The 21098-nt window shown below is 41.1% G+C and overlaps 1 protein-coding gene across 1 annotated transcript; it reads left to right on the forward strand.

Annotated features, from left to right (window-relative positions):
- Window positions 1-2506: 2506 nt before the first annotated feature.
- Window positions 2507-3481, forward strand: LOC147580532 (olfactory receptor 12D1-like). The gene has a single exon (XM_086705980.1). The coding sequence runs from the start codon at window positions 2528-2530 to the stop codon at window positions 3479-3481; it is 954 nt and encodes a 317-aa protein (XP_086562106.1). The 5' UTR covers window positions 2507-2527.
- The last annotated feature ends 17617 nt before the right edge of the window (window positions 3482-21098 follow it).

Here is a 21098-nt window from a genome sequence, read left to right on the forward strand (position 1 = left end):
GCAACAATAATGGATCTCAACACAAAGATGGACAGGGTACATGGTGTTTATAACTGTTATGAGAAAGTTTGCATGCATGTCAGATTGCATATATTCCTGGGATGAGGCTCACAGAATATTCTCACCTAAAGGTTGCAGCAACAAGAGAGGATACACAAGGAGAGACCAGCCTCATTCCTTAGAGAAAGATGTGAGCCTTGGGATGTCTATTTTAAACAAATTTAACGCTATTACCAGCAATGAAGAATCTAATTTGGAATAAATAAAAGCAATCCTACTTCTCCTTGTTCCTCTGTCTTGTTTTCCACAGGACCATAGTAAAAACTATGTGGAATGTTAAAGATTATCATCATCTGTACAGGTCAATGGAACACAACTGGCCTCCATTCCTTACCAAACATTGCCAGTTTTTTTTTTTTTTTTTTTCAGTTTTTCACAGTTTTTTTTTTTTTTTTTTTAATGTTTATTTACTTTTCAGACAGAGAGAGACAGAGCATGAACAGGGAAGGGTCAGAGAGAGAGAGAAACACAAAGTCCAAAACAGGCTCCAGGCTCCAGGCTGTCAGCACAGAGCCCGATGTGGGGCTCGAACTCACCTACCGTGAGATCACGACCTGAGCCGAAGTCAGATGCTTAACCGACAGAGCCACCCAGGCGCCCCTCTCACAAAGTTTTTCAGGGAAGTTCCCATGATGACAAGGGAAGAAAAGGTAATTGAACTAAGAAAACATAGAAGGCCCCTGACAATCCTGCTGTCCACGACTCTGCAAATATGGAAGAAACATAGAAACGAAAAACTTGGAGCAGTGGGGGCAAAAAAAAAAAAAAAAGATGGAACTCAAGATAGCAACACCCAAGAGGAATTGTCTTGAATGGCAAGTATGGGAAAATACCCTGTTTATTCTCACAGCGGTCCTGCTCACACCCAGGGGACACTCTCTCCGTGTTTATATGCCTAAGGTCTGTGGCTCCTGAGAGGCAGGAAGAATGTCAGAAGGAGACAAAGACGTTTCTGAACATGAAGAGCTCATGCTGCAATCCCAATATGAACAGTCACTTCAAATATCTTCCTGCCATTCTCAGCTGTTGGGAGTGTAAACCTGCAAAGCTGGGCAGGCTGTGAATCTGACAATCAGGTAAGAGAATGCCTTAGGACTCGGGCTGAGAGGACCCCAGATTTTCTGCATGCTTGTTTATATGCAAGTAAGCGCCCAGATCTAGAGCTGGTTTCCTATTTTATGATGGATTCCTGATTGCATTTGTGGATTGTGAAGGCTCTTCATACACTTTTATTGCCATATACATTCTGAATTCAGCATGCCTGGTTTCCTAATTTTTCTCCAGGTAAATATGCAATCTCTCACTATTAAAATTGCAGTGAAATAAATCACTGAATAAGAACAAGTATGATTGGAAATTTGCCTTAAATATTAGACACAGGTCTCTTCCCTAAATGGATTTTTGATACAATTTAGTTTGATGAGTCAGAGAACTCAAAATGATATTTGCCATACCATTTGTATCTTACACAGGAGAGGTAGGATTAATACTGTGCAGAACACACATGGTCATCAAAGCAAACTACTCTGACCTGCATGGAGCCAGCCTTTCACAGAGGCCCAGCACAGATTAGGTATATTCTCTAAATTCCTCCATCTCTATGGCCTAGAATCCCAAAGGCTATGGAGAAGTCCCTCATTAACCCACTCCAATTCCTCTCACATCAAATCTTTCTATGCTCCTCTAGGGATTTCCCCCAAACTTAGAAAGATGTGCCTTTTTAAAAAATTTTTTCATGTGTATTTATTTTTGAGACACAGAGAGACACAGTGAGAGTAGGGGAGGGGTAGAGAGAGAGGGAGACACAGAATCTGAAGCAGGCTCCAGGCTCTGAGCGGTAGAACACAGCCCCACATGGGACTTGAACTCACAAGCCATGAGATCATGACCTGAGCCAAAGTCGGATCCCAACCAACTGAGCCACTCAGGTGCTCCAAGATTTGCCTTTTTACAAGAGGCAATCCCACATCTGGATATTGATTCAGACCTCCTTGCATTGGTGTCATTCTTTCCTTGTCTATTTTTCTTAATTAAAAATCCCTCAGGTGCTTTCTTACAAGGTCTGGATATAGCAATCTGGGCAAGTAGTTAATTAGAGTTCATTAGAACCCCCATTAGAGTTCATTAAGGAGATGAGAGGACACTTGTATCAGAAGGTAGATGTGCAGACCCAGAGAAGATGGTAGGTTGGCTATGTGCTCAGAGTCTCTGGGAGAAAGAAACATATTAATGATAATCAAATGAGGGGGAAAAATGGTGGACCAATGGCCCATAACCAACAGTTCACCATAATATCTAATAGTCTAATGAGGCAAATCCTATAAAAGGTCTGATGTGGGAACTGTGTAAAACAACAATGCCCTCCCTCAAAGTACCCATTGTGTAGACAGGAAAATCCTCAACTACAAAGTCTCTGATTCTCAACAGAGGTACGCTCCATAGAGTAATTCATCCTTTCTCTTAAGCGATGCTGAATCAAACCTCAGTCACTGCATTTCTCCTCCTGGGAGTCACAGACATCCAAGCACTGCAGCCTTATCTCTTCGTGGTTTTCCTTGCAATTTACATGGTCAGTGTGGTTGGCAATGGAGCAGTCCTCCTGGTTGTCGTCTCTGATCCAAGACTCCATTTACCCATGTATTTCTTCCTGGGAAATCTGTCGTGTCTAGATATCTGCTACTCCACGGTGACACTGCCAAAGATGCTGGAGAACTTCTTCTCTACACACAAGACAATTTCCTTCTTGGGATGCATAAGCCAGCTTCACTTCTTCCACTTCCTGGGCAGCACGGAGGCCATGCTGTTGGCCGTGATGGCCTTTGACCGCTTTGTGGCCATCTGCAGGCCACTGCATTACTCTGTCATCATGAATTACCAGCTCTGTACCCGGATGGCTGTCACGGTCTGGACCATTGGTTTTTTCCATGCCCTGTTGCACTCCATGATGACCTCTCGCTTGAACTTCTGTGCTTCTCATCAGATCCATCACTTCTTCTGTGATGTCAAGCCTTTGCTGGAGTTGGCCTGCGGGAACACGGAGCTCAACCAGTGGCTTCTCAACACGGTTACCGGGACCATTGCCATGGGCCCCTTCTTCCTAACACTTCTCTCCTACTTCTCCATAATCATCTCTCTTTTCTCCAAGACCCACTCTTGTAGTGTGCTCCGCAAAGCACTGTCCACGTGTGCCTCTCACTTCATGGTGGTCATTCTTCTCTATGCTCCTGTTATCTTCACTTACATATCTCCTACCTCAGGCAGCTCCATGGACCAGGATCAGGTCGCTGCCATCATGTACACTGTGGTCACTCCTATGCTGAACCCACTGATCTATACACTGAGGAACAAGGACGTGAAGGCTGCCTTGGGTAGTGTGTTCACAAGGAGGGGTGACCTGAACACATCTAGAGCACACTTCTAAGACAGGAAGCAATAGGCGATGATGAAGTTGGTGTGTGAGGTTAGACTGCTTCTGAGATCATGTACAATATGTATAACAGGTGTAGTCTGAAGAAAAGATAAATGAGAAAGCCCAGATTGTGTTAAATAATGCATTCTTAGGTAGCAAAATGGAAACCTGAAACCATGGGACATCAGCCATAGAATCCTAATGTTCGGTTTTTGTTCAGGATATCACTTCATAAAACTGATTTTTTATGTATTCTTATGGATTCTCTAATGACATCAGGGATAGAAATATGCCTATATCACTCACATATTGGGTACATGAATACTACTTAGGGCTGTTTATCTGTGTGCTTCTTCTAAGTTAATGTATGTTAAGGTGAGCAATAAAATTCTTATGCTGTTATATTTTGAGGAATTGAATTTGAACATTTAATAGGATAAGAAATGGTAATTCATAAATGAGAATGAGTTAAGAGGAATTTTTAACCGTTACGTTTGATTTCTTTTTTCCCTAAGCTGGAGGCAAATAAATGATTGAAACAAATGATTTAAGCCCTAATTGACAGGGATAAAATAGCCAATGGTTTATCTAAGTGCTGTGGATCCTCTATCTCCAGAGATTTTTTTAAAGTCAACCAGATGAATGGTAAAAGAGTCCTGTTAAATCTTGTTGAAAGTGGGGACAGAATGAAATTAAAATCTCAGAGTCCCTCTCTAGCTAATTAATAGGTAATTTTTCCCTCAGTGTTTGGTCATGGAAAATGTTGAGTTTCAAAATACTTCCTATTTTTTGTTTGGTTTTACTATTTCTATGATAATTTCCAGTGACTGTCATGATGCAATATGACATAATACTGATGAAATGTGCAGAATTTATCAAAATGTTGTCTTGTTTTCCTTACTTGTCACCAAACCCATATGTAACGAAAGCAACTAAGTCATAATTGCTGAGATATTTCTGGAGCTAATGTCGGGAGGCACTGTGTTCCCTATTTTCTAAATCCCAGGGGTGGTTTCTGTGCATGAGGGATGGTGGGAGAAACATTTATGACTATTTATAGATGCAGGTGAAGACTGTGACAGGCCTTGATGAGCTCAGGGACTGACTGTTCAAATTCTCTGCATCTACTTCTGTGAACACAAACACTGTGGTTTGATCTCATCCACTGTTTTTGGTCCCCCAATTCTACTTTTGTTTATAAAAAAAAATAAAATGTGTCTGTGGAGAAGACATTTCTACCCTGAACTGTCTCAGCCCCTCATTTCTGTTGATCAAAATTGTTTACAAAATCCAAGCTCCACGCAGGCCGTGAACCAGAGAAGAACACGTCATTATCTGGTTGGCTACTGCTGCCTAACACACTAGCATCCCCAAACACAGAAGCTGAAGACACCTATACCAGGAAGTTGCATTCTTCTGAGGCTCAGGAATTGGCGAGAACACAGCAGGGAAGGGCTGGTTCTCCTCGATCATGCTTGTGCCGTGGCTGAGCTGACGTGAGCATCCTCACGTGGAAGAGCTGAGAGCTGGCAAAGTCTCTCTCTGGGTCTCCCTTGGTCCACTCTCTCCATGTGGCTGTTCTGTGCTTTTGCAGCATGGAGGCCTCAGGCTTGACACTCTACGTGGGGGCCAACAGACCACGGCAAAAGCTGCCAGTCATCTCTCCAACAAACCCAAGAACCAGGATTGACATCACCTCTACTATTCTCTCTTGGACAAAATGGTCACAGGCCTAACAAACTTTATAGAGAAGAAATCCCTACCTTTCATGGGAAAGAACATCAAAAAAATTTTGTGGACATCTTTAATCCACTCTAGTCCAACTCTAATAATTAACATTGTCCCCACATACAAATCACACTTACTCTCCCTCCAAATAATACTAAAATCTCATCCTGTTGCAGTATTAGTCAGAGTCTATGTCTTTTCACCTACATTGGGTCAAGGTGCAGATGAGGCTTGTTGGGTCCAGTTTCTCAAGCTTGGTTCCTTTTTTACCTCAAGAACTTCAAACTGATGCGTCCAGTTATCTGCCCTAGGTAGACACAGACATACATTTGGGTATGTTATGGAATATTTTTCAGTCGTGAGAAAAAAAGGAAATCCTGCCATTTGTGACTATGTGAATGGACCTGGAGGATATAATGCTAAATGAAATAAGTCAGATAAAGACAAATACCATATTATTTCTTTTAGTTGTATAATTTAAGAAACCAAACAAATGAACAAACAAAGAGAAGAAAAGACAAAAAAACAGACTCTTAGGTACAGAAAATGAGCTGGTAGTTGACAGAGGGGACGTGGGTAGGAGATGGTGGAAATTGGTGAAAATGATTAAGAGTACACTTATCCTCCCAAAATAAAATTAAAAAAAAAAAGAGTATACTTATCCTGATGAGCACTGAGTCATTTATAGAATTGTTCAATCGTTATACTGTACACCTGAAACTAATATAACACTATGTGTTAATTAATCATAATTTTCCAAAGGGAATTATGCTTAAAGAATTAAATAATTTTAGGCATACATCATGAATGGATTGTAAAATTATTACATGAGGGGAGCCCGGGTAACATTCGGTTGAGCATCCAACTTCGGCTCAGGTCATGATCTTGCAGTTTGCAGTTCAAACCCTGCATCGGGCTCTGTGCTGACAGCTTGGAGCCTGGAGCCTGCTTCAGATTCTGTGTCTCCCTCTCTCTCTGCCCCTCCCCTGTTTGCTCACTCTCTCTCTGTCTCTCTCAAAAATAAATAAAAACATTAAAAAATAAAATTATAATATAACAAATAAACTAATATAATATGGTTAAAGATGATTGGAAATTGAATAATACATGGAACAGACTGACACCACCTGACCCCACTGGTCAATAATATAAATAGCATCACTAAAAGTAGGACAAGCACTGTCTCATGAGATGCTATAACAGAAATAAAACAGCAACTTGGAGATATTCTGCCTCAAAGTTATCAAAGATCTAATCAAGCTTCTATCTCAGTATCAGTTTTGTAGTTTAAGTGCTAACAGGTTTTTTTATTGTAAGGTAGGTGCCTGACATTAAGCTTTTTGTTGCTGAGACATCCATTTCAAAGTTAGCCACCTGGAATAAACATATCGCCAAATACATAACTACATAAGGAGCAGAGCGCCCCACCCATGCAGTTCCCCTTTGAAAGAGCCCTGGTGACACAAATAGCTGATCACTTGAGTGACCCATGCAGTTCCCCTTTGAGAGAACCCTGGTGACACAGACAGCTGGTCACTTGAGTGACCCTGCTTTTCCCTTCCTGTGCTTTAATTACTGCTCTTATGTTTTAAATTCAGCAAAGAAGAGTAAATGCCCAATACCCTAGACACTCCTCCCCTGATCCCAACACAGGCAGAGCCCCAGGCCCCTGTGCTCTCTCCCTTTCCCCAAGCCCTGTGTGGCCTCAGCAGTACTGTGTACCCACAGGACTGAGTGATAAATCTTGCCTTTTCAAAGCTCCCTGATGGTTGTTGCTGGAGTCTGTCTTGCAATTATAATAACAATCATAACAGGTGGTCTAGCCACAACATTGACTCCCAACAGGGAAATGTCAATGAGGGCCCAGGAGAGTGCCCCAGCCATTCCTAGCTGAATGTATCACTCTCAACAGGTGGAGACCAATCAAAACGAGTCTATATAGAATATAGGAATAGAAGTTAAGACTATAAATAAGCAGTAAGTCTAATTTAGAATGTGGAACACGTATAGGACAGATAATCAGATTTCTCCAGTAGGTCAATGACATGATAAAAAGGGGGGGGGGGTGCTATGAAATAAAGGAATAAGAAACATAAAACAAGATACATTGTAAGAACCTTTCTCAAATCCTAAGTCTAAGAATTTACTGAAAGATAATTGGAAAAATTGAACATGGCTTGTGTATTAAATGACATTGAGGAGATTCTGATCATAGTGTGTCATAATGGCACTGTCAGTGTGTTTGTTTTTGTTAATTTATATTCTAGTTAACAACAGTGTAGTCTTGGCTTCAGAAGTAGAAGCCGGTAATTCATCACTTACATATGACACCCAGTGCTCATCCTAACAAGTGCCCTCCTAATACCTATCACCCTTTTGGCCCGCCCCCACCCACCACCCTCCATAACCCTCGGTTTGTTCTCTTGCTGTGGTTTGGTCCTGTTACTTCATTTGAGACATATTTCTCTCGCGCCTCATTTTTTCTAACTCTACCTGTGTCTGTCTCTGTGTGTTAGAGAAGGCAGTTATGTCTCTTGTTCTTGACGATAATGGCCTTAAAAGAAAAGGTCTTGAAATGCCCTGCAGTGCTGTGTCCTCTTTGCCCGGGACCTGGCACTTCAGGGAGGGTCTCTGACGTGTTCTTTTCTGCTTTCCCCTTCAGTTCCGTTATCTGCAGTGGCCTTTTTTCCTATGTGGGCAGTGTTTGGTCCCTGCCAGGTGTGGGTGGGTATTAACAGGTACACATTGGTGGTGTGCTTGCTAATTGACACCTGTGGACGCCACTGCCAGGATGGCCAACTTAAGGGGATCTGCAATGGGCATACGAGTGGGTCCCTCATTTTTTTTTTTTTATTTTTTCAAAAAACCAACTCTTGGTTTTGTTTATCTGCTCTACAGTTTTTTTAGATTCTATATTGTTTATTTCTGCTCTGATCTTTATTATTTCTCTTCTTCTGCTGGGTTTAGGCTGCCTTTGCTGTTCTGCTTCTATTTCCTTTAGGTGTGCTGTTAGATTTTGTATTTGGGATTTTTCTTGTTTCTTGAGATAGGCCTGGATTGCAATGTATTTTCCTCTCAGGACTGCCTTCGCTGCATCCCAAAGCGTTTGGATTGTTGTATTTTCATTTTCGTTTGTTTCCATATATTTTTTAATTTCTTCTCTAATCGCCTGGTTGACCCACTCATTCGTTAGTAGGGTGTTCTTTAACCTCCATGCTTTTGGAGGTTTTCCAGACTTTTTTCTGTGGTTGATTTCAAGCTTCATAGCATTGTGGTCTGAAAGTATGCATGGTATGATTTCAATTCTTGTAAACTTATGAAGGGCTGTTTTGTGACCCAGTATATGATCTATCTTGGAGAATGTTCCATGTGCACTCGAGAAGAAAGTCTATTCTGTTGCTTTGGGATGCAGAGTTCTAAATATATCTGTCAAGTCCATCTGATCCAATGTCTCATTCAGGGCCCTTGTTTCTTTATTGACCGTGTGTCTAGATGATCTATCCATTTCTGTAAGTGGGGTGTTAAAGTCCCCTGCAATTACCACATTCTTATCAATAAGGTTGCTTATGTTTACGAGTAATTGTTTTATATATTTGGGCGCTCCGGTATTCGGCGCATAGACATTTATAATTGTTAGCTCTTCCTGATGGATAGACCCTGTAATATTATATAATGCCCTTCTTCATCTCTTGTTACAGCCTTTAACTTAAAGTCTAGTTTGTCTGATAGAAGTATGGCTACTCCAGCTTTCTTTTGGCTTCCAGTAGCATGATAAATAGTTCTCCATCCCCTCACTCTCAATCTAAAGGTGTCCTCAGGTCTAAAATGAGTCTCTTGTAGACAGCAAATAGATGGGTCTTGTTTTTTTATCCATTCCGATACCCTATGTCTTTTGGTTGGCACATTTAATCCATTTACATTCAGTGTTATTATAGAAAGATATGGGTTTAGAGTCAGTGTGATGTCTGTATGTTTTATGCTTGTAGTGATGTCTCTGGTACTTTGTCTCACAGGGTCCCCCTTAGGATCTCTTGTAGGGCTGGTTTAGTGGTGACAAATTCCTTCAGTTTTTGTTTGTTTGGGAAGACCTTTATCTCTCCTTCTATTCTAAATGACAGACTTGCTGGATAAAGGATTCTCGGCTGCATATTTTTTCTGTCTAGCACACTGAAAATCTCGTGCCAATTCTTTCTGGCCTGCCAAGTTTCAAAAGAGAGATCAGTCACGAGTCTTATAGGTCTCCCTTTATATGTGAGGGCACGTTTACCCCTTGCTGCTTTCAGAATTTTCTCTTTATCCTTGTATTTTGCCAGTTTCACTATGATATGTCGTGCAGAAGATCGATTCAAGTTACGTCTGAAGGGAGTTCTCTGTGCCTCTTGGATTTCAATGCCTTTTTCCTTCCCCAGTTCAGGGAAGTTCTCAGCTATTATTTCTTCAAGTACTCCTTCAGCACCTTTCCCTCTCTCTTCCTCCTCTGGGATACCAATTATGCGTAGATTATTTCTTTTTAGTGTATCACTTAGTTCTCTAATTTTCCCCTCATATTCCTGGATTTTTTTATCTTTTTCTCAGCTTCCTCTTTTTCCATAACTTTATCCTCTAGTTCACCTATTCTCTCCTCTGCCTCTTCAATCCGAGCCGTGGTGGTTTCCATTTTGTTATGCATTTCGTTTAAAGCGTTTTTCAGCTCCTTGTGACTGTTCCTTAGTCCCTTGATCTCTGTAGCAAGAGATTCTCTGCTGTCAGCTATACTGTTTTCAAGCCCAGCGATTAATTTTATGACTATTATTCTAAATTCACTTTCTGTTATATTATTTAAATCCTTTTTGATCAGCTCATTAGCTGTTGTTATTTCCTGGAGATTCTTCTGAGGGGAATTCTTCCGCTTGGTCATTTTGGATAGTCCCTGGCGTGGTGAGGACCTGCAGGGCACTTCCCCTGTGCTGTGGTGTATAACTGGAGTTGGTGGGCGGAGCCGCAGTCAGACCTGATGTCTGCCCCCAGCCGACCGCTGGGGCCACAGTCAGACTGGTGTGTGCCTTCTCTTCCCCTCTCCTAGGGGCGGGATTCACTGTGGGGTGGGGTGGCCCGTCTGGGCTACTTGCACACTGCCAGGCTTGTGATGCTGGGGATCTGGCGTCTTAGCTGGGGTGGGTAGGCAAGGTGCACGGGGGCAGGAGGGGCAGGCTTAGCTTGCTTCTCCTTAGGTGATCCACTTCAGGAGGGACCCTGTGGCAGCAGGAGGGAGTCAGATCCGCTGCCGGGGGTTTGGCTCCGCAGCAGCGCAGAGTTGGGTGTTTGCGCGGAGCGAGCAAGTTCCCTGGCAGGAACTGGTTCTCTTTGGGATTTTGGCTGGGGGATGGGCGGGGGAGATGGCGCTGGTGAGCGCCTTTGTTCCCCACCAAACTGAGCTCTGTCGTCCGGGGGCTCAGCAGCTCTCCTTCCCTTTGTCCTCCAGCCTTCCCGCTTTCTGAGCAGAGCTGTTAACTTATGACCTCCCAGACGCTAAGTCGCGCTTGCTGTCGGAACACAGTCCGTCAGGCCCCTCCGCTTTTTGCAAGCCAGACTCGGGGGCTCTGCTTGGCCGGCGAGCCGCCCCTCCGCCCCGGCTCCCTCCCGCCAGTCCGTGGAGTGCGCACCGCCTCGCCGCCCTTCCTACCCTCTTCCATGGGCCTCTCGTCTGCGCTTGGCTCCAGCGACTCTATTCTGCTAATCCTCTGGCGGTTTTCTGGGTTATTTAGGCAGGTGTAGGTGGAATCTGAGTGATCAGCAGGACGCGCGGTGAGCCCAGCGTCCTCCTACGCCGCCATCTTCCCTCCTCTACCACATCTTCTTTATCCATTCATCTATCAGAGGACATTTTGGCTCTTTCCATACTTTGGCCATTGTTGATGGTGGTGCTATATACACTGGGGTGCATGTGCTCCTTTGAAACATCACACCTGTATCCCTTGGATAAATACCTAATAGTGCAATTGCTACATCATAGGGTAGTTCTATTTTTAATTTTTTGAGGAACCTCCATACTGTTTTCCAGAGCGGATGCACTAGTCTGCATTCCCACCAGCAGTGCAAAAGAGATCTTCTCTCTCCACATCCTTGCCAATATCTGTTGTTGCCTGAGTTGTTAATGTTAGCCATTCTGACAGGTGTAAGGTGGTATCTCAGTGTGGTTTTGATTTGTATTTCCCTGATGATGAGTGATGTTGAGCATTTTCTTATGTGTCTGTTAGCCATCTGGATGTCTTTAGAGAAGTGTCTATTCATGTCTTTTGCCCATTTCTTCACTGCATTATTTGTTCTTTTGAGGCATGTTGAGTTTGATAAGTTCTTTATATATTTTGGATACTAACCGTTTATCTGATATGTCATTTGCAAATATGTCCTCCCATTCTGTTGGTTGCCTTTTACTTTTGCTGATTGTTTCCTTCGCTGTGAAGAAGTTTTTTATTTTTATGAGGTCCCAATAGTTCATTTTTGCTTTTGCTTTCCTTTCCCTCAGAGACGTGTTGAATGAGAAGTTGGTGCAGCTGAGGTCAGAGGTTTTTGTCTGCTTTCTCCTCTAGGATTTTGAAGGCTTTCTTTAGGTGTTTCATCCATTTTGAGTTTATTTTTGTGTATGGTGTAAGAAAGCGGTCCGGGTTCATTCTTCTGTGTGTCACTGTCCAGTTTTCCCAGCACCACTTGCTGAAGAGACTGTCTTTATTCTATTGGCTATTCTTCCTGCTTTGTCAAAGATTAGTTGGCCAAACATTTGTGGGTCCATCTCTGGGTTCTCTGTTCTATTCCATTGATCTGAGTGTCTGTTTTTGTGTCAATACCATACTGTCTTGATGATTACAGCTTTGTAATATGTCTTGGTATCTGGGATTGTGATGCCTTCAGCTTTTGTTTTCTTTTTCATGAATACTTTGGCTATTTGGGGTCTTTTGTGGTTCCATACAACTTTTAGGATTGTTTGTTCTAGCTCTGTGAAGAATGCTGGTGTTATTTTGACAGTGATTGCTTTGAATATATAGATTGCTTTGGGTAGTAGTGACATTAAACAAAATTTGTTCTTCCAATTGAGGAGCATGGAATATTTTTCCATTTTTTGGTGTTTTCAATTTATTTCAAAGCTTTCTATAGTTTTCGGTTTATAGATTTTTCACCTCTTTGGTTAGATTTATTCCTAGGTATTTTATGGTTTTTGGTTCAATTGTCAATGGGGTCAATTCCTTGATTTCTCTTTCTGTTGCTTCATTGTGGTGTGTAGGAATGCAACTGATTTCTGTGCATTGATTTTATATCCTATGACTTTGCTGAATTCATGGATCCACTCTAGCAGGTTTTTTTTTAGTGGGATCTTTTGGGTTTTCCATAGAGTATCATGTCATCTGCGAAGAGTGCAAGTCTGAATTCCTCCTTGCCTATTTGGATGCCTTTTATTCCTTTGTGTTGTCTGACTGCTGAGGCTAGGATTTCCAATACTATGTTGAATAACAGTGATGAGAGTGGGCATCCCTGTCGTGTTCCTGACCTTACAGGGAAAGCTCTCAGTTTGATGAAGATATTAGTGGTGGGTCTTTCATATATGGCTTTATGATCTTGAGATACCCTTCTAACCGTACTTTCTTGAGGGTTTTTATCAAGAAAAGATGCTGTATTTTGTCCAATGCTTTCTCTGCATCTATTGAGAGGATCATGTGGTTCTTGTCCTTTCTTTTATTAATGTGATGTATCACGTTGATTATTTTGTGGATATTGAACCAGCCCTGCATCCCAGGCATAAATCCCACTTGGTCATTGTGAATAATTCTTTTAATGTATTGTTGGATCCAGTTGGCTAGTAACTTAAGGATTCTTGCATCCATCAGGGTAATTGGTCTGTAGTTCTCCTTTTTTAGTGGGGTCTCTGTCCGGCTTTGGAATCAAGGTAATTCTGGCCTCGTAAAATGAGTTTCCTTCCATGTCTGTTTTTTGAAACAGCTCCAAAATAATAGGTGTTAACTTTTCTTTAAATGTTTGGTAGAATTCCCCTGGAAAGCTATCTGGCCCTGGACTCTTGTTTGTTGGGAGATTTTTGATTACTGAATAGATTCCTTTACTGGTATGGGTCTGTTCCACTTTTCTATTTCTTTTTGTTTCAGTTTTGGTAGTTTATATGTTTCCAGGAATTTGTCCCTTTCTTCCAGATTGCTAATTTTTTTGGTGTATAATTTCTCATAATATTCTCCTATTATTGTTTGTGTTTCTGCAGTGTTGGTTGCAATCTCTCTTCTTTCCTTCTTGATTTTATTTATTTGGGTCCTTCCCTTTTTCTTTTTGGTCAAACTGGCTAGAGGTTTATCAATTTTGTTAATTCTTTCAAAGAACCAACTTCTGGTTTCATTGATCCATTCTACCGTTTGTTGTTTTTTTAAATAGCATTGATTTCTGCTCTAATCTTTATAATTTCCTGTCTTCTACTGGTTTGGCGTTTTATTTGCTGTTCTTTTTCCAGCTTTTAAGATGTAAGGTTAGGTTGTGTATTTGAAATCTTTCTTCCTTCTATAGGAAGGCCCAGATTGCTATATGTTTACCTCTTATGACCAACTTTGTTGTGTCCCCTAGGTTTTGGGCTGTCATTTCCTTTGGGAAGTCATTTCCATTGACTTCCATGTACTTTTTAATTTCCTCTTTAACTTCTTGGTTAGTCATTCATTCTTTAGTAGGATGTTCTTTAGTCTCCAAGTATTTTATCTTTCTAAATTTTTTCTTGTGGTTTGATTTCGAGTTTAATGGTGTTTTGGTCTGAAAATATGCATGGTATGATCTCGACCTTTTAGTACTTGTTGAGGGCTTATTTGTGTCCCAGTATGTGATCTATTGTGGAGAATGTTTCATGTGCACTCGAGAAGAATGTGTATTCTGCTTTAGGATGAAATATTCTGAATATATCTGTGAAGTCCATCTGGCCCAGTGTGTCATTCAAACCCATTATTTCCTTGTTGTTTAGATGATCTGTCCAGTGCTATAAGTGGGGTGTTGAGACCCCTACTGTTATGGTATTATTGTCAGTGAGTTTATGGTTTTGATTATGTGATTTATATGTTTTGGTGTCTCATGTTTGGAGCATAAATGTTTACAATTGTTAGATCTTCTTGGTGGATAGACCCCTTAATTATGATATAATGCCCTTCCTCATCTCTTGTTATAGCCTTTCTTTTAAAATCTAGATTCTTTGACAAAAGTATGGCTACTCTGGCTTTGTTTTGGAAATCATTATCATGAAAGATGGTTCTCCATCCCCTTACTTTCAATCTGTAAGTGTCTTTAGGTCTAAAATGGGTATTTTATAAACAGCATAAAGATGGGTCTTATTTTCTTATCAATTCTGTTATCCTATGTCTTTTGCTTGGAGTGTTCAGTCCACTGTTGTTTAGAGTGAGTCCTGAACGATATGAATTTATTGCCATTATGTTACCTGTAGGTTTTGAGTTTTTGGTGGTCTTCTCTGGTCCTTTATATTCTTTGTTGCTTTTGGTCTTTTTATTTATTTTTTATTAAAAAATTTTTAAATGGTTTTATTTATTTTTGAGACAGACACAGAGCATGAGCAGGGGAGGGGCAGAGAGAGAGGGAGACACAGAATCTGAAGCAGGCTCCAGACTCTGAACTGTCAGCAGAGAGCCCAACGTGGGCTTGAACTCATGGACTGTGAGATCATGACCTGAGCTGAAGTTGGATGTCCAACCAACTGAGCCACCCAGGCGCCCCTCTTTTTATTTTTATTTTTCATCTTTTCTCCCCTTATAGAGTCACCCTTAAAATTTCTTGCAGGGCTGGATTAGTGGTCATGAACTCCTTTAATTTTTATTTGTTTGAGAAACTTTTTTTAAAAATCTCTTCTTGTATTTTGAATGACAGCCTGCCTGGATAAAGAATTCTTGGTTGTACATTTTTCTGATTCAGTACATTGAATATATCCTACCACTTCTTTCTGGCATGCTTAGAGTCTGTGGATAGGTCTGCTGCAAACCTAATCTGTCTTCACTTGTAGTTTAAGGACTCCTTTTCCCTTTATGCTTCATGATTTTTTGCTAGCCTTAGTATTTTGTGAATTTGACTATGATATGCCTTGTTGATGGTTGGTTTTTGTTGAATCTAATGGGAGTCCTCTGTGCTTCCTGGATTTTGAGGTCTGTTCTTTCCCCAGGTTAGCAAAGTTTTCTACTATGATTTGTTCACATAAACCTTCTACACCCTTTTCTCTCTCTTCATCTCCTGGGACCCCTGTGATTCAGATATTATTCCTTTTTTAATGAGTCACTGAGTTCTCTAATTTTATATTGTGCTCTTTTGCCTTAGTGTGCCTCTTTTTTTCCTGCTTCATTATTCTCCATAAGTTTGTCTTCTCTCTCATTGATTCGCTCCTGTTTCATCCATCCTTGCCGCTGTGGCACCCACTTGAAAATGCAGCTAGTTATAGCATTTTTTATTTCATTCTGACTAGCTTTTACTTTTATCTCTGCAGAAAGGGATTCTAATACATTTTCAACCCTAGCTAGTATTCTTACTATTGTGATTCTAAATTCTGGTTCAGACATCTTGCTTGTATCTTTTTTGATTACGTCATTGGTTGTCATTTTCTCTTGTTCTTTCTTTTGGGGTGAATTCCTTTGTTTTATCATTTTCAAGAAAGACAGGGAAAGAAAACAGTAAAAAAAAAAGAAATTAAAAACACAAAAAAATCAAAGGATGGATCCTAGGTGTGTTTGGTCTGGTTGTCGAAAGAAACTTGATAGATTAGAGAAAAAAGGGACAGATAGAAAAGAAAAAAGAGAAAAAGAAAACTTTTGAAAATTTGAAAAATGAATGCAATAAAATAGAATAAAATGAAATGATAGTAGATAGAATTTTTAAAAATTACAATAATGTAAAAACTATAGTAGAAAAATTATAGAAAAATCTTTTTTATTAAAATGGAAAATAAAAATAATTTTTTCTCATTCTGTATTCAAGAATGAGAAAAGAAAAAGAAAAAAATATATAGATGGACCTGTGAAGAGAATGAAATATTATTGAAATTACCTCTGGTTTCCCCTAGAAGTCAAACTATGAAGAGGTTCATAGTCTGAATAAAACTGCAGGTGGGTTGACTTGTTTTGTTCCTCAAGAGCGCAGTTGGCCCAGTTGGGTGGGGCTTAGTGTAAAGGCTCCATTCTCCACTAGATGGCATTGTTTAGCTTACTGGGGTGGAATTTTGTGGTGCTTGTAGGCATGTATGCACGTGCACGGGAGGGGTGAAATGGCGTCACCCAGCTATCCAGTCTCTAGTATCAGAACTCTGTGCTCTCCCTGACCAGCAGTCAAGCACCCCTCCTTTGTCTCAGGCTTCTGTCTCTCCCTGCTTCTGCACTATTCGTGATCAAACCATAAGGCTGACACAAGGCATCTCCCTCCTGAGTTTTATCTCAGATGTGGCTGTGATTCCCAACCCCTCACTTCTGAGTGACTGAGGCTTTTACCCACTTAAATCCTGTAGAAGAGGGTTTCACCGAGCAATGGCCATGTGTGGCCTGCCCCCAGGAATGTTCACAGGACCATGCTGCTGCTAATGCCCGGAGATTGTGACTGGGTGTCAGCCTGCCCCAGAAAAAGTTCACGTCATTGTGTAGCAGTAGTGTTTCAGGGTTTATAATAAATCACAATACAAATCTGGCACCAGGATTCACCCTTAACAACCTTGTTCCAGCACAAGCGAATGTGGATGTTCTCTGGGGTCTGCTGGGACCTTTTCCTGTGGGGTGACTGCACAGCCTCTACCCAGTGTCCTCCCAGCAGGGGAACTGCCTCTCCCCATGTGACCTGAAAACCCCTGGACTCCACCCTCCTCCTGGCGATTTGCCCTTCCCACCAGAGTACTGCCAGGTATCAAGCTGTGGAGTTTCAGTCTCTGCGCTCCCCCTGTTTATAGAGTCTTACTGGAATTTAAACCCTCTACTTTCTCCTTTCTCCCTTTTTAGGTCATTCCCTGCAGTTGTTTCCACTTTTCCACTTTCTCTCCAGTTGCTTTGGGTGGGGGGTGCTTTTCCTGTATTCTCCCCCTAGTCTGTGTCCTCTCTCCACAAGCAAAAACAGCTCCTTGCCCTCTATGGCTTCTCTCTCCCCCAGTTCACCTCTCTGTGCTGCATACCGGCCAAGATCTGTGGTTCAGGTTGTGCAGATTGTGTGTGAATCCTCATATCAGTTTTCTAGGTGTGGAAGATGGTTTAGTGTTGATCTGGCTGCATGTTAGGGATGAGAGATGCCAAAAAACAAAAACAAAACCAAAAACCTTCCATGCTGTTCCACCATGGGTGTGAACTCTTTTTTAAGTGTCTTGTAGAAATACCCTGGGAAGCCATCTGGCCCAGGACTCTTGTTTGTTGGGTGATTTTTGATAACCAGTTCAATTTATTTACTGATTATGGGTCCCTTCAAATTTTCTATTTTTTCCTGTTTGAGTTTTGGTGTTGTATGAGTTTCTAGAAATTTGTCCATTTCTTCCAGACTGCGTAGTTTATTGGCATCTAAATTTTCATAGTGTTCTCTTATGATTGCTTGTTCTGCTGTGCTGGTTGTGATCTCTCCTCTTTTATTCGTGATTTTATCTATTTGTGTTCTTTTTTTTCTTTTTGAAAAGTTGACTAGGGGTTTATCAATTTTGTCCTTTTAATGAAGCAACATTTAGTTTCATTTATCTGTTATATTTCTTTTTGTTTGATGTATATCACTTATTTCTGCTCAAATCTTCATTGTTTCCCTTTTTCTGCTGACTCTAGACTTGCTGCTCCTTTTCTAGCTCCTTTAGATGTAATGTTAGGTTGTGTATTTGGGGCCTTTCTTGCTTCTTGATATAGGCCTGAATTGCAATATACTTTCCTCTTAGGACTGCCTTTGAGGTATCCCAAGGGTTTGGACTGTTGTGTTTTCATTTTCATTTGCTACCATGTATTTTTTTAATTTCTTCTTTAATTTCCCAAGTAACCTATTCATTCTTTAGTGGGATGTTGTTTAACCTCCATGTATTTAAGGGCTTGTTTCCAATTTTTTACTTGTGGTTGATCTCAAGATTGATAGTACTGTATTCTTAAAAAATGCACAGTATGATCTTGATCTTTTTGTACCTATTGAGGGCTGATTTGTGACCCAGTATGTGATCTATCCATGTGCCCTTGAGAAGAATTGTATTCTGCTGCTTTAGGATGAAATGTTCTGAATATATATGTCAATATATGACATATATATATATGCATGCTCAATAGGTCATTCAAAGGCATTGTTTCTTTGTTGGTTATCTGCTTAGATATTCTGTCCATTGATTTAAGTGTGGTATTAAGGTCCCTACTTTTTTGTATTATTATCAATGAGTTTCTTTATGTTTGTGATTAATTGTTTTATATATTTAGGTGTACCAAGTTGGAGACATAAATATTTATAATTGTCAGATCTTCTTGCTGGATAGTCCCCTTAATTGTGATCTAATGCCCTTCATCTCATGTTACAGTTGTTTTAAAATCTTGTTTGTTTTAGGCTCCTGGGTGGCCCAGTTGATTGGGCATCTGACTTCAGCTGGGGTCATGATCTTACAGTCCGTGGGTTTGAACCTCACATTGGGCTTTGTGCTGACAGCTCAAAGCCTGGAGCCTGCTTCAATTTCTGTGTGTGTCTCTTTCTGTCCCACCCCTCTGCTTGTGCTCCCTCTCTCTCAAAAATTAATATAGAAACATTAAAAAAAATAAGGTCTGTTTTTTCTGATACAGACATGGCTACTCCAAATTTCTTTTGTTGTCCTTAGCATGATGGATGGTTCTCCATCCCCTCACTTTCAATCTGCAGATGTCCTTAGGGCTAAAGTGAGTCTCTTGTAGGCAGCATATAGATGCATGTTGTTTTTGTTTTTTCATACATTCAACCCTGTGTCTTTAATTGGAGTATTTAGTCCATTTACATGCAGAGTGATTATAGAAAGATATGAATTTCATGCCATTGTGTTACCTGTACAGCTGGGATTCAATATTTGAAGTTTTAAAGGACCTTGCACTGCACGGACACACTTCTCTACCTTGGAGTAGAGACTGTCCACACTATATGAATTCCTTTGTCCCTGAAAAACTGTCCCACACCTGTGCATGGCATGGAATATTTGGGGGTAGCACTGCTAAATGCAGCAAAGGTTATTTTCCTCCAAGGTGAGCCTCTGTCCCCTTCTGATGAAAGACCTCTTACTGGCACTTGCAGAGCCTTTTGTCCTTGGTGAGGCAATATACCCTCTTTCCAAGCACTCCAGGAAGAGGACTACTCTTTTCCGGTTCATCCCAGAGATTGCTACACCACGCTATGCACTATGAGCCAGTTTCCTTCTCCCCAGGAGCAGACGCCACAGCTCCGCTCCTGAGAAAGTCACCCACTTCCAAAATCTCAGAATTTGAAATCCACATACTGCAAAAAAAAAAAAAAAAAAAAAAAAAAAGAACTGGGACACCCAGTATTTCTCACTCCCCAGTGTGTATCCAGAGAGGTTTTCTTCTAGTATGCATTAAATGCAACACTTTCTCAACCCCTCTCACTTTCTCTCCCCTTTGTCTCTCCACAGAATGGGTTCCCTCCCCTCCAAAGCACTGCTGTTTTTTCTCCCTCAGTTTATTTCCATGCACCTCATACCTTTCACGCTGTGGAATTACACTGTGATTCAACATAAATATGCATTATGGAATTTCCTATCATGATTAGTGCAGTTATTTTATGTCACCATATGAAGTTATTATAATATTCTTGACTGTACTTTAGAATATTGACAATATTCTCTGCTGTACTTTAAATCTCTGTGATTTATTTCCTCTATAATTGGGAGTTTGTATCCCTTAATCCCCTTCTCCTATTGCACCCATCCACCCACCTCCCTGCCCTCTGGCAAACACCAGTTTGTTCTCTTTGTTTATGTGTATGTCTGTTTGTTTGTTTTTCTTTATTTTGTGCTTTCAGATTCCACATATAAGTGAAAGATATGGTATTTCTCTTTCTCTGACTGACTTATTTCATTTGGCCTTATACCCTGAAGGTCTGTCCACATTGTCACAAATGCCAGCACTTCCTCTTTTTTGCACAACTGAAAAATATTCTATAATATACCTAAATCTATGTCTGTCTCTACCTAGGGCAGATAATTTGACCCTTTAGTGTGAAGTTCTTTAGATCAAAAGCAAACATACTTGAGGAACTGTACCCAAAAAGCCCCATCTATACCTTGACCCAATGTAGGTGAAAAGACAGATTCTGACTGGTGTTGTAATGGGAAGAGATTTTAGGATTATTTGGAGGGAGGGTAAGTATGTGGGGACAATGTTAATTATTAGAAGTCAGAGTTGGGACTATGGTGGATTAAGAATATCTGCAAAATCTTTCTTGTTTTTTCCAGTTAAAGGTGGGGATTTCCTCTTCCTGATTTGTTAGGCCTGTGACTATTTTGTCCAAGAGAGAATAGTAGAGGTGATGTCAATACTGGTTCTTGGGTTTGTTCGAGAGATGACTGGCAGCTTTTGTCCTGGTCTGTTGGCCCCCACGTAGAGTGTCAAGCCTGAGGCCTCCATGCTGCAAAAGCACAGAACAGCCACTTGGAGAGAGCGGACCAAGGGAGACCCAGACAGAGACTTTGCCAGCTCTCAGCTCTTCCACGTGAGGATGGTCACGTCAGCTCAGCCACGGCACAAACATGATCGAGGAGAACCAGCCCTTCCCTGCTGTGTTCTTGCCAATTCCTGAGCCTCAGAAGAATGCAACTTCCTGGTATAGGTGTCTTCAGCTTCTGTGTTTGGGGATGCTAGTGTGTTAGGCAGCAGTAGCCAACCAGATAATGACGTGTTCTTCTCTGGTTCACGGCCTGCGTGGAGCTTGG

The sequence above is a fragment of the Puma concolor genome, chromosome B2, assembly GCF_028749965.1.
Source record: "Puma concolor isolate L17-30 chromosome B2, mPumCon1.1.hap2, whole genome shotgun sequence".
Lineage (NCBI taxonomy): Eukaryota > Metazoa > Chordata > Mammalia > Carnivora > Felidae > Puma > Puma concolor.

What these genes read in the sequence shown, in the direction of transcription:
- LOC147580532 (XM_086705980.1), top strand. Translation starts at nt 2,528, where the DNA reads ATGCTGAATCAAACCTCAGTCACTGCATTTCTCCTCCTGGGAGTCACA.